The 13567-nt window shown below is 41.5% G+C and overlaps 2 protein-coding genes across 4 annotated transcripts; both read left to right on the forward strand.

Annotated features, from left to right (window-relative positions):
- Positions 1–95: 95 nt before the first annotated feature.
- LOC142983104 (carboxylic ester hydrolase-like) lies at positions 96–6769 on the forward strand. Its single transcript, XM_076129938.1, has 11 exons — positions 96–190; positions 568–701; positions 1007–1149; positions 3377–3519; positions 3779–3964; positions 4282–4472; positions 4755–4923; positions 5394–5610; positions 5865–5974; positions 6171–6306; positions 6542–6769. The coding sequence occupies exons 1-11, from the start codon at positions 121–123 to the stop codon at positions 6726–6728; spliced, it is 1686 nt and encodes a 561-aa protein (XP_075986053.1). The 5' UTR covers positions 96–120; the 3' UTR covers positions 6729–6769.
- Positions 6770–7751: 982 nt separating this feature from the next.
- Positions 7752–13222, forward strand: LOC142983146 (uncharacterized). 3 transcript variants are annotated; one of them, XM_076130013.1, is made up of 6 exons: positions 7752–7927; positions 8468–8538; positions 9649–9824; positions 10451–10597; positions 11203–11754; positions 11834–13222. In XM_076130013.1, exons 2-6 carry the CDS (start codon positions 8502–8504, stop codon positions 11969–11971), a joined length of 1050 nt encoding a protein of 349 aa, XP_075986128.1. In that variant the 5' UTR covers positions 7752–7927; positions 8468–8501; the 3' UTR covers positions 11972–13222. The 3 variants fall into 3 exon arrangements, with proteins under 3 accessions (XP_075986128.1, XP_075986129.1, XP_075986130.1); XM_076130014.1 differs by lacking the exons at positions 7752–7927; positions 8468–8538 and adding an exon at positions 8724–8982; XM_076130015.1 differs by lacking the exons at positions 7752–7927; positions 8468–8538 and adding an exon at positions 9193–9213.
- The last annotated feature ends 345 nt before the right edge of the window (positions 13223–13567 follow it).

Consider the following 13567-nt stretch of genomic DNA (forward strand, 5'->3'; position numbering starts at 1 on the left):
TGAAATATAATGACCGATGACTCTGCTCTTGATTTTCTCAGTGACTGTACAATAATATAAACAAGTATATAAGGAAATAACAAACGTAGAGAATTCTCAGTAGTATCTTAGTGTCGCGACATGAACGTGTTCTTGTTATGTGTTGTGTGCGCGACTGTACTCGCTGTGACGTCATGCGGCGGGCTCGCAGGTCAGTGATGCACTATGATAACGTGATATCAACACACCTGCAGCTGATGATATCTATATTTAAGTTTTAAAGTGAGCTTTGTGTATGGCCCAAGGATGTTTTTAAAATAAATATATGAGACTATATGAAAACTCGCTTCGACTAAAATAATGGACAAGGAAAATATTAATTGTAACGTTATTAAATATGTATTTTGTTTCTCGTCCGACTAAACCATAAGTCTGAAAACCTCATACTTACTCTATCAGTTCAATTCTTACATTATATTTCTGTCCACATTCCAGTCTACACTGCGAGTATCTGGGAGAATCTAAGGTGATTTTCAATGCCTTCTAATATAAAAGTAAGCGCCTGGCCTAATGTGTATGGTGTTACAGATGAATTTCCATCGGCCCGCAGCGTGTCGGGCACGTTCAAGGGCTCGTGGATGGAGACGCGCCGCGGGAGACGCTTCCAGGCGTACAGGGGGATCAAGTATGCCTGGCCACCCGTCGGAGAGCTCAGGTTTCAGGTAATATGACCATTGAGACCATGGGGCATTGTTAATAGCTTTTCATTTTTTTCCTTTAAAACAGACTTCTCCCGCTCTAAGAATAAATCTTATGTCGCAGGGACTTTTACAAACATACAAAAAACGGACACAAAGTACTACCAGACCCGAAACAAAACAACTACTTGTGAATCGCACAAATATTTGTTCCGTGTGGGAATCGAACCCACGATCTCCTGGCGCAATGATAGCGACCGCCTTAACCACTGCGCCTCGGAGGCCGTCACGTTTGAGAGATGTCTTCAAAGTACAGTGTTATTTCTCAGCCGCCTCGGCTGATCGACTCGTACAAGGGCGTGGTGTACGCGGGCGAGGAGGGGCCGTCGTGCCCCGTCCCCGCGCCGCCGCCAGGGTACTACGTCGACGAGGACTGCCTCACTCTCAATGTGTACACGCCGACTAACAACGGGTAACAACTACTTAATGGAGAATGTTACCAAATTTTGATTAGTAGCTGTCCTTATTCTTTGTTAAAAATAAAAAATACTAGTGAAAGAATTACTTCGATATGTCAATTAGTTTCCGATTTATAAGTAAAACAAGTTGTAACCGCACGACGCTTGCTCTCGGGGACGGTGTGACGTCACTCTACACTACGCTCAGTCTGGCTCACACAGTCTGCTTGCGGTCGCGCGCTCGGTGCGTTGAAATTATACCTAAATACTTTTAAAATGTTCAATTCAAATACTAGGAAATCATATGTTGTGCCTAAATGTAATTAAATTTTATGTAGGTAAGTATATAAGTAATAATAATTAACTATATCTTATAATGAAACAATTTCTAACCGGATTGATCGCGAGTTTATTGAATTTACAGTGGCAGGAAACGTAAAATCAATAAGTACGCGATTATTTCGATTAAAAATTGTTTCTTTATAATATGCGAGATCGTGAATATCTAACTAACACTAGCTGACTCGCGCAACTTCGCTTGCGTCACATAAGAGAGAATGGGTCAATTTTCCCCGTTTTTGTAACATTTTTATTGGTACTATGCTTCTATTGATTGTAGCGTGATGATATATAGCCTATAGCCTTCCTCGATAAATTTTCTATCTAACACTAAAGTTAGTAAAGTTTTTTTTAAATTGGACCAATAGTTCCTGAGATTAGCGCGTTCAAACAAACAAACTCTTCAGCTTTCTAATATTATAGTATAGATATTACAAATATGTTTAATATACTAGAGGCCACCCGCGACTTTGACTCCATGGAAACCCTTTCCGCGTAAATCCCGATCCCTCGGGAACTCTGGGATAGTAAGTAGCCTATGTGTTATTCTGGGCCTTCAGCTACCTATGTACCAAATGTCATCGTAATCAGTTCTGTCATATTTGCGTGAAAGAGTAACAAACATCCATACATACGTACATACATATATACGTACATACATATATACATACATACCTATATACATACATACTTATATACATACATTAAATTTAAAATTAAATAATAAATATTGCTAAACAAACTCATATACTTCTCAATATATATAGATAAATTGACAATATAGATAAATTGACAACCAGAACAAATACTCGTGCTCATCACACAAAGATTTGTCCCGGATGGGATTCAAACCCACCATACGCGGCGCTACGGTTATTGCGGCGAGGTGACCGCTTAAACCACTGCGCTTAACGTACAGAGTAAATAGTACAAATAAATAAATAGTACATACATACATGCATACATTCTCACAAACTTTCGCATTTATAATAATAAATAGGAATTCGGAGGCAACAAAATCTCTATTTGTTGATAAATAATGCGCAACCATTAATTTCATCTATTTTAGGTATAGATTATCCGAATGCCCTTTTTCAAATCCTTCATCCATTTTATTAATTGAATAATATTTACTATTACTACACTATAAATGTAATAAGCGGACGCAAACACAACAAAATACTGCGCAAGTTATTACACCTACAACAACGGCTGGCAACTTAATACTAAGCGGGACGCGGCCCGCGCGGCGCAAGTGTAGTATGACGTCATAACCACTCACGCGGCCGTTAGCGGGACTCGATATTTTTCGAAACTTTGAATGCTTATAAAATCAAAACTATTCGGTATTTTTGACTGAAACAAAAACTAGTTTATATGTATACACACAGGCTATACTGTGTCGAAATTTAAAGCGATTTGGCATACCTAGTAACATTCTCCATTACTATTCTACACCTTGGCTTAGCAATAGCCAACAGTCTAGGAAAGAATGACAAAAGTTTTTTTTTCTTCTTCTTGTCGAATGGTTAGTGGACAACCTAGTGTCGAAGTTGTTCAAGCCGCCCGAAGCCCTTTAATGTGACTTAACTCTGACGCACGGAGACTACCCTCGAAAGCACGGAGACGCCCAGTTTAAATTCCACTATGCAGTCACCCATCTATGGAATGACCGCGCTAAAAGTTAACCCACAGATCGTTTACCGACCGGTGAGCGCCACTGACTATGGACACACTAACAGAAATATTGAAAACGAGTTCGTCTCTTATGTAAGATATTATCTACTGATGGAATGGGATTTAATTTATGAACTATTCCACCATCATCATTAATTAAAACGTCATCTTTCACTTTCTTTAAATAAGTTAGATTAAGTTGTAATAAATATCATTTCTGTTCAGCTCGAAGCTTCTGCCAGTGATATTCTACATCCACGCGGGCGGCTTCTACTCGATGTCAGGTCGCAGCGACTACGCTGGACCACACTACCTACTGGACAGAGACGTCGTACTTGTCACTATTAACTATAGACTTGGTTCTCTCGGTAAGTTCTGACAACAACGCCACTGTTACCCATATGATGTTACCATTTCAGTTTAAAGTCTGGTAAAAGATTTGCCCTTATTATCTACACACTGACTGTTTCCTTTAGACGTGAACCTTGGTACGGCAAGTACCCCAATCTAGGAAAAGACTGCGCTACAATTAGCTTAATTTCCTAATCGTTTACTGATCTTTTGAAGTTCCCCTTTGAAGACCTTCTATTTGAAGTCACATCTTAACTAAAAGTGGTTCTCCGCCAGGGTTCCTATCTCTGGGCAACAAGCTAGCTCCCGGTAACAACGGCTTCAAGGACCAGGTAGCGGCCCTCAAGTGGGTGCGGAGGAACATCGCGGCGTTCGGCGGAGACCCCAACCTCGTCACCATCGCTGGGTGCAGCGCTGGCGGCGTCAGTGTCATGCTGCACATGATCTCACCTATGACGAAAGGTAAACCACTTTACCTAACATTTGACCGCTAGTCGGTATGTTGCGCTGACTGCCTTTGAGGCACATTCGGTAGTGTATGCGACGGCCGTGCTGGTCCTGGGTTAGAATCCTGGTTCGGGATAAAAAGTCTCTTCAAGTTTTGTTGTTAAGGATTTCTCTGTGCCTCGGAGTGCACGTAAAGCCGTCGGTCCGGTGCCTGACCCCTTATTGGTCGAGTCGATTAAGCCGTCCCACAGGGCTATGAGAGTAAGAGAAAGAGAGTGTACTTACCTTTAAAAATTGATCATAATAGATCTAACATTTATTTCCACGACCAGGTCTGTTCCACCGCGCTATCTCGATGTCTGGCAGCCCCACGGCGAAGGAGCACAGTCCCTCGCACCGCCTGGACCTGGCCCACAAGCAGGCGCGCGTGTCCGACTGCCCCGCAGACAACCTCACCGCGCTCTACCACTGTCTCAAGAACAAACCCTGGAGGGAGATACATGGCTCCATACTGGGGTTCTTTGTAAGTTGTACTTATTAATGATAAAAATAACAACTCTAGAATTGAATGCCAGCTTAGAACAGGTTAACAGCAACAGCTTTAGTCTTCAGTTATGCATACATTTATTTGTTAACTTAACAATTTTAGAGCGCATCTGAGATTGTGATCCAGTCTCTATTATCATTTCAAACAATGACAAATGAGCATTTAGGAATCTCTTAGCTTTTCTTAAACAAAATTCGAGTATCAAACTAAGGATAAAGAAGAAGCCACATAGTAGATGTAAATGTCCTGATTGTTCAGGAGTTCGGCTACGACCCGCTGACCCTGTGGCGGCAGGTGGTGGAGCCAGACTTCGGCCAGGAGCGGTTCCTGGACATAGAGCCGATCAAGGCCATCCGCGAGGGCAGGATGCACGAGGTGCCCTTCATCGTCAGCCAGACCCAGGACGAGTTCTTCTGGAAGGCTAACTGTAGGTACTCCAGATAGAAACTTGAAACTAAAAATGAATATTTCCGTACACTGCCTTAATCTGAGTGCTTCCGAATGCGAGGCAACGTGTTATTTTTCAACATATTTACTAATAACAGTATGGTAAACACTTAAACGATATTTCATAGGTAACAAGTGTGAAATCAACTAAAAATAAATTTGTCAAATATCTATAGGAAAATTCATGAAAAATCTGAAAGTTGCAATTCAGGACTTAACCAATAATAAAATAATAAATTTAACCCATTAATGTCCCACTGCTGGGCAAGGGTCTCCTCCCGTAATGAGGGAGGGGTTAGGCCTTGAGTCCACCACGCTGGCCAAGTGCGGGTTGGGGACTTTGCATGCCTTCAATTAATGTATTAAACAAATTTTAGGCATGCAAGGTTTCCTCACGATGTTTTCCTTCACCGTTGGAGCATAACCAATATTTATGATTATTTATTTCAGCCATTTTGTACAACCAGACGCTACTAGACACGATGAACGCCGAGTGGGACCGAGTGGCTCCGATCTCGTTCGCGCTGCCTCGCGACGAGACACACGAACGACTAGCGAAGTTAAGACGCGCTTACTTCGGTGACAAAGACCTGGTGAATGATACCAGCACTTCTGATGCACTCGGCAAACTTTATAGTGATACTATTACTGCTTTCCCTGTACACAGGTCAGTGGTATTTAAATAAATTCCTGTACTTTCTTGCAAAAATAGCTGTCGTTGTTACGCTTTCACATCCAAACTACTAAACCGATTCACATGAATTGTTTTTTCTTCGGAAAGGAGCCAATTGCTGTTTATAGTTTTAAATCACTGCCTGCACTGTTTATTAAAAAATATGTAGTTATGTTACAAAATATCGTACCTTTTCCAATAAAATTACAGTTTATATAACGAATAATGTAACTTATGTGTGTCTTCAGAATGGCGAACTTAATGTGCAAGTTCTCAAAACAGCCGGTGTACTACTACGAGTTCGCCTACATCGGTAACAACAGTCACCGAGTGGACCGCGTCACCAACAAACCAACACGTGAGTACCAACAAACTAACTATATTTACTTTGTCTTAAATAATATTTCAGGAAATGCCGGGAACTAGCCATAAGCTGACGTGCCTTGGATAATACTTACTTTAAGTAACGCCCTATTATTGGTGGGATCAGAATTAATGGGTGACGAAACAAAATTTAAATTAATAAAATATTTATTGTCTTTTTCATTCGTCAGACGCTGCTCACCACGATGACCTGCTCTATCTGTTCACTCTAAACTACAGCTACCCGACGATAGATGTCGCTGACACCGAGGACTCACGCATGGTCGACAAGATGACTGCCATGTGGTACAACTTCGCTAGATACGGGTAATTTCCTCATGACTTAAATTACTAACAAAACTATCCATTCTGAAACTCCCTACACCAATTTTTAAAAAGCGCCTGTCAAATTTTAAAGGCAATGTTTTCCAGATGCATATAATTATAATTTTAACAGGCGATTAAAACTCTGATAGTTATCCTTTCCTGCTTTAGATTGCTTGTTAAATAATCTTAAAGAAATCTCGTTATTTATAACTAAATAAGTTTATTTTCTCTGCAGCAACCCAAACTCTTGTGAAGACACTCCGGAGCTGTCACCTCTTCACTGGCCGACTATGAAGTGCCGCCGTGAGAGTGACTCCAAGCAGAAGCAGTACCTCCGCGTTGACGAGGAGTTCTCCGTCAAACAGAACCTGAAGGAGGACCGGTTTAAAGTGTGGGAGGAACTCTATCCTATTGTATACTGAGCTTGTTGAGTAAAATATTTTTTGAATAAAAATTATTTAATAAAAACTGAAACTGAGTATTTTTATCACAATATTGATTGATATAATATTAAATGTACAAATAAGTCAGTTCACAGTAAAATACTACTAAGCTGGTACCAAGCGGGAAGCAAATAACCAAAGAGCCAGGATAGATACCTATCTGCTTTAAAAACAAAATAAAAATGACAGTGCTGTATGGCCAGACGCATACTAAGCGCACTCTATTGGCAACAAATATAAAACACCCTAATCCACAAAACAACAATGTTATCTCCGCGAAATAACACCTAAATACACACCTTTTACGATTTCAACCCCATTACACGCAAACAAGACGTCAAAACTCAGTCCCTGAACAAAACATCCCTTTTATTGCGTTGATGAATGGCGCGCCTGACGACAAACGACCAGCAATATGTCTCACATTCAAGTTCAGGTTCACCATCATGAGTTCATGACTCATCAACATTTTGTGCACCTAGATATAGACTTTATCACAACACGGTAAAGTCCGTTATTGTTTGTCTGAAACACGCCTTATTAGTACAAGAACCTGTAGGCACTGTAAATGATACTTTATTGCTCATAAAATAAGGGTTGATTTAGGGTTGAACACAGTTAATGTTATAAGAGGCCTTAAGCGCCCTCGCGCATGCGTATGGCCTCCACTTATTTCTCCCCTTGTAGGAATAGTGTTGTTCACACTAGATTACATAGTCTTATCGAATGGCTCATTAAAATTACTTTTAGTTAATGTGTTAAAGTTCCTAATCAATAACTGTAACTAGCGTGGAAATCAAATCATCAATGAAACAAGATGCCATGAAGCGAGAAAACGCTTACTCAATCACGAAATTGGCATCGCTCATAAATATGTACAACGATGCAATTTCACATTATAAATCGGTCATCGACCGCAGCAATGCGTCGAATGAAACAATAACGTGCTCTCAGTGAAAACAAGCGAGTACACACGCACGAGTAGCCCGAGTAAGTACAAACACGGACAAACACCATCGATATTCGCGCGTCGATGTCGGCGCCGGCGGTAGCTCCGCGCTTCCCTCGCTCCGCCATGACACTTCGCGAGCGCGCCCTACGCGCCTGGCACGTACCAAAATAGAACACTCGATTTTTAAATTTTAACCATCTGACCAGGAATATCCTGGATTTCTGATGTAAGTTTCTTTTTATATTTTTTTTTATTTGTTTCTTTATTTTTATCAGTGGTGTCTTGACATTCTTGCGACTGATATCAATTAATATTTTCTTTTCATTGTCGCTTTTGTAGCGCGTCCTCTGAAAAAGATATTGATTTGCATACAGTTATTGTATTCTATAGATTTTATAATTGATTAGTTTTTGTAGTATTTATTAGGTGCAGGAGCAGCAGTACCTCAGCCGGAAACCATTATATTCGTGCATTATTTGATTGAACGAATCAAGTACCTAGCCGACATTTTTCTTTATTTATTTGTATCGGTATATCGCATTCAGTGTATGAAATACTACACTGCCGCGCTTGTTATATCCCATTACAATTCAAAACATATTTTATTGTGTTCTATTACGGTTGAAATTTAAAAAATACGTGGCTATTATTTTTCCGTCATTGATTATTCGCCGGCATCGCAGACGCGCCACTTGCGTGACCTTGTTGGTGTTGTGTCTGCTGACTGGTACTTAGATCGGTAACATGAAATCATTCATTGTTTCAGTTGTCTCGCCGGCCACCGGCCTACTTCGTTCAACATGGCGCACAATTGGTGGAAGGAGCCCGATATGGGGGGTAAATATTATTATTTAATCCTTTACTCTTATGTTTCAAAGGGTCGTTGACCTGCGTCGGTAACAGGGCGTTTTATCAGCATCTTGATAAGAAAAAAACCATAGACAAGATGGTATTTTATTTGACTCTACATTACCTACCTCAAGACATAAGAAAGTGGGTAGCTTAAAAATAGATGATCGAAAATCTAGTTTGAAATCAGTTAATTAAATCAAGAGTTGCTATTTTAATCACAAATGAGGCGTCCATTATTAATTTGGTGGAATAATTTCGTTACACGATTGCTATCTTCAGTAACTACATGTCGTTTTTGTGCGTGCTACTTTTTTATTTTGCCAAAAAAGTGTGTTAATATTTCATTAAGTTGTGGTTTTGAGTGCAAATGTGATAGACATAAATAACTTGTTAAATTGTGTTTGTTGTTACAACGTCTTTACGTGGAAGGTACGGACAGCTTTATAGTCTACTTACTACTATTATTATGATAGCAGTTTTTTACATTTTGTATGTGAATTGTGTAAATTAGACAGCGTTGAGCGAATGATAAGATAACAACATAGAACTGATTAACAACTAAGTAATATTTTTCATACATCATCAAACTTAATGTCTTGTAATGTAGTTCGACACTGAAGGGATTGCGGCTGGCGATTTGTCTGTAACTTTTCAGCAACGGTAAAGATCGTAGATTTTTATTTATTTATTTATTTATTAGCAGGCATGCAGTTGTATAGAACTGGTTATGGTTAGATTGAACTAACAATCATGTAGTTTTTAAAACCAGTATTCTCTTTCGGCTTGCAAGTGAAACAAGGAGGTAACTTAACTCTTGTCATTTTGAGAAAAAGAGACTCATGCCCAACAGTAAGGAGTTATGAGTTGAAAGAAGACATTCGTTTAGAGAAGTACTAAGGTGTTCCTCGAATTTGGTACAGGAGTCTGCTTGTTTCGAGGATTGATAGCCTGCAGCTGTCCAAACTAAAATCAGGACCGGTAGACCTAAGTATTAGCATAGGTATTAGGAATAAGTGGCTTCTGGTCTTGGAGGGAAGAATACGAGTAACAGTTAATTGATCTGATCGATCGTTAATGAGTGTTGTGTGTGTGCAGCGGTGATGACATGCCCGGTGCCGGTGGAGCGGCAGGGCTGCTCGGCGATGCGCATGTGGCGCAACGCGTGCACCACGCTGGTGGCGCCCGACGCCGACGACGCCTGGCAGCAGATCGTCGACGCCTCGCCGCCCGACTCGCTCTGGCACTCGCTCAGGAACTGCGTCGCCTATCAGGTAAACAACCAACTCTCCGAACCGATCTTTGTTCAAACCCTTGGTATGATTCAGCACTGATCGTCTTATGCTATGACAATCGTTGGGTTTATCTATGTAATTCGCTATACTATGGTAGATGCTTCTGAAGTCATGGAGACCACTGGCTTGTTAAGAACAGTAGTAGGTACTTTAGTACTTATTATTCTGTGACAGTAGTCTAATTAGGTACCTCTATATGTATTATACCTACCTACCTTACCTAGTAAGCAAGCGGCAAATGATAGCAAAACTTAGTAAAAAAGTAGCTTCTCGCAAGAAACGATATCATAATCTGAATGCATTAAAACGATGTTCTACTCCTATTTCCTTCTCTGTCTGGCAAAGAACGGACAATACTGATTTGCAGTTTGTATTGTACTTTTATTACTTGCAGTGCACCACATAAAGCAATCTCACAATAACGCCACGTCAAATCACACAGTAATAATACCACGAATACCACACATCCTACGCACACACACGCAACAGATTTCTCCTTAACCCTTTATATGCACACACATGCACGCTAAACAGGCATTCCCGACCACAACATTCAAATGAATACGATGTTATTGTTAATTTCGATATCCATTGCGTGTTTCCAGGCGGGCGTGTGGCAGAACTTGCTCAACAAGGGGATAGACGACGTGATCCAACCGGCCGCGTTCAAGCTCGCGATAGTGCTGCGCCACACGCCGTCTGAGCTAACTGTTCGCCTGCTCTCTGACTTGCTGCGATCACACCCGCAGTCCGTAAGTACTTCTATGTCATACACTAGTTTGTAATGTAACCGCACTTGACAAAAGATTATACATATATGACACACATCGTCAAGTACCTATTGAACAGAATACGCTAATCTAATATAATCGAATCTATTCTGGAAATAGCAAGCAAGTGTAACAACAAGAGTAAGATTTCTCCAAGTCTGAACAAAGTAAACGAAACACATACTAACATATTTCTAAATACCAGTACAATATCATTATCATATCGGTAAATACAGCAGGTATCTTACTAGGATCGTGGCCCGTGGGTTAGCCCAGATACATAAATTGTTCTCAGATTAACGCTAACTCTTTACATTGTGCTCGACGACATTATGATAATAATACTTCTTTGTTACATCAGATTTAGCATAATAGATGACCTTTTATTGAGAAGTATATAACTATATACCTATTTGACAGATGCAAATGCCCTTAACGTCGCGCTTCGCTTTAACAAATCGGTCAAAGATTAAGTCGTAAGACAGGTCAGATTAGTGTTAGGTAGCTAAGTTAAACGTTAGCCGTATTTTACTGTTTGTATTAAGCTAAAAGTACACTAAATTTAGAACGGTTCGTTCGAATTCCAGCAAGACCTGACGTCGTACATCCTGGCGCTGCTGACGGACGACGAGGCGCAGTGGTGCGGCGGCTGCAGCAGCGAGGAGTCGTCGCCGCCCACATCGCCCGCCAGCTCCAACGACAACCCGCCCGCCGACGACGAGGAGTCCGAGCCCACCATCGAGTCCGACAACGAGGCCGAGGCCGTGCCCGTGCCCGACGACCCCACCGAGCGCTCGCCGCCCGCGCCCGGCCCCGCGCCCGACAGCCCCGGCCGCTCCGCGCAGCCCGACAGCGCCGGCGACCGCGCCGACCAGAAGCCCGACAGCGCCAGCGGCGCCGAGCCCGACTCCGCCGAGCCCGACTCGGTGCAGGCAGGGGCGGAGGGCGGCGCCGAGGAGCCCCCGCCGGCCCCCTCCACCCCCGCGGGCCCGGCGCCGCTGCGCGACCTGCAGCTGTTCGGCGACTGCGAGCTCGCCGTGCTCGCCGCCTCGCGCGAGGAGTACGACGCGCACGCCAAGCTCGTGCGCGCCGAGTACTCCAAGCTCACGCAGGATAACTACGTCGAGCTGCGGATCAAGGTCGCCCTCCGTTCTCCTAGCACGCGCGTGTGATACTTCGACCGTGACTCTATATTATACCTCCCGTCTGACGTTCCAGGTGCTGAACCAGTTCTCGCAGATCCCGAAGCTGTTCCACACGCCGGAGTTCGAGTGCTTCGAGGCGGCGGCGCGGGAGAACATCGACCGCGAGATCTGCACGCTGCGGGAACATCTGCTCACGGGCAGGAAGGACTAGTGGCGCGCCTCCTGGGACTAATAGGACTCCGCTTAAAGTAGGCGTCTAGAGATAACGCGGTCTTTCACTTTTGCTTCGTTACTATGAATCACTTTTGTATTTTTGATTAACGATTTCGTATGTTGAATTTATTGCGTTCGTACGTGGTTCCGTTATGGGTGATTCATATGTTCTATTTAAATTATACGATTCTAATTACGTTTTTAATTGTTATTTTACGATACAAAGTCTCTTGTGTTATTCATAATTAAATATTTCATTTCGCTCGACCGCGATGAGACGCCGAACATTTTAAGCGAAGTCCTGTTAGTCCGCGTACTCGAACAACTTCAGCGTAGACGCTCGATCGCCTTGAGAGCAGTCGTGTTGTCTGAAAGTCGAGTGATAAGTAACACGTAAGTCATCGATTCATCTTTGATTTTATTGTCACGGTCAGTATTACTTTTAGACGGCAGATGCTAGTTGTTCGGGGACGCAACAGGGTGCCACTCGTTCTTTCAAATCATAGGAGTGAGCAGGCGCCGGAGATGTGGAGTTATCTTGTTTGTGTTACGTGTGTGTGTGCGTGTATTTATACACACGCATGTGAAGTGAGCCAAAGTTTATGTGATTTGCGAGAACGGTCGGCGGCGTGAGACATGGACAAAAGACATTTTCCACAGTAGTATTATCCAATAGAAATCGGTGTTCGTTGTATGTACCTATTTATTTAATGGAAGCCAAATACGGCTAGTAGTTTCAATTTGTGTCAATCATATTGTATTTTAGTGTCTGTAAAAACATGTAATCGACCGTACTGTAGAGTAGACTCTCTTTGAATAACTTACAATATTTAACCTCATAATATTAAATATCGACATTCCATATAACAAATATTACCAAATAGATTTAATAAGCTGTTATGTTGACATTCATGATTTGCATTTATCACGACGCGACCTACCTTCTATCAGTTATTTATAACATTAGAATAAAAAAAACGACTGATCATTTTGTTTCGAGTTAAAGATAGTTTAATTGCCACTTAAAATAGGTAAGTTAAAAACTAGCTTCCTACCTTTTGTCGTTTCTGTTATTATTGTTTTTAGTCTATACTTCTATAGAGGCATAGTCATGCTAGTTTTAGTTTTAAGTTTGCGCTTAGTTCGATTTAGTCGATAGTTTAATCTGTAATTTAATGTTCGCTTATTACTAATTTTATCGACTATTTATAAGACATGACATAGTCATAAAATAAAATAATGATTGTCTTGTGTGAGTTTTATTTACAATTTGGTACAAATAATGCAAAATATATTCACACATGAATAGTAATAGGTAACTTGCATTTTCTGGACCATACAAAAACCATGGATGCCTCTACTCATTCTGTCTTTGCGACCCAATTATTCCTAACAGTCCCAACCCACGATGGATCAAAACATCACAGGTGATCATGATCAAGCATGCATGAACTACTTCTCCATACCTATATTATGTAGAAGGTTGTACGAAATTGCAGCCAGTTGAGAAAACAATAATATCACAAAATTCTGAATATAGTAGTAGGTTACAAAACAAACAAATTGGATATTAAATCACCATTGACGCAAGGGT

This window comes from Anticarsia gemmatalis, chromosome 23 (genome assembly GCF_050436995.1).
Source record: "Anticarsia gemmatalis isolate Benzon Research Colony breed Stoneville strain chromosome 23, ilAntGemm2 primary, whole genome shotgun sequence".
Lineage (NCBI taxonomy): Eukaryota > Metazoa > Arthropoda > Insecta > Lepidoptera > Erebidae > Anticarsia > Anticarsia gemmatalis.

Bases quoted from the DNA above. Each gene is read 5' to 3' on its own strand.
- LOC142983104 (XM_076129938.1), top strand. From the start codon at position 121: ATGAACGTGTTCTTGTTATGTGTTGTGTGCGCGACTGTACTCGCTGTG. The intron at 1,150-3,376 runs GTAACAACTACT...ATTTCTGTTCAG, and splicing joins TACACGCCGACTAACAACGG to CTCGAAGCTTCTGCCAGTGA. The intron at 4,924-5,393 runs GTAGGTACTCCA...TATTTATTTCAG, and splicing joins GTTCTTCTGGAAGGCTAACT to CCATTTTGTACAACCAGACG.
- LOC142983146 (XM_076130013.1), top strand. From the start codon at position 8,502: ATGGCGCACAATTGGTGGAAGGAGCCCGATATGGGGG. The intron at 9,825-10,450 runs GTAAACAACCAA...GCGTGTTTCCAG, and splicing joins GGAACTGCGTCGCCTATCAG to GCGGGCGTGTGGCAGAACTT. The intron at 11,755-11,833 runs GTCGCCCTCCGT...CTGACGTTCCAG, and splicing joins ACGTCGAGCTGCGGATCAAG to GTGCTGAACCAGTTCTCGCA.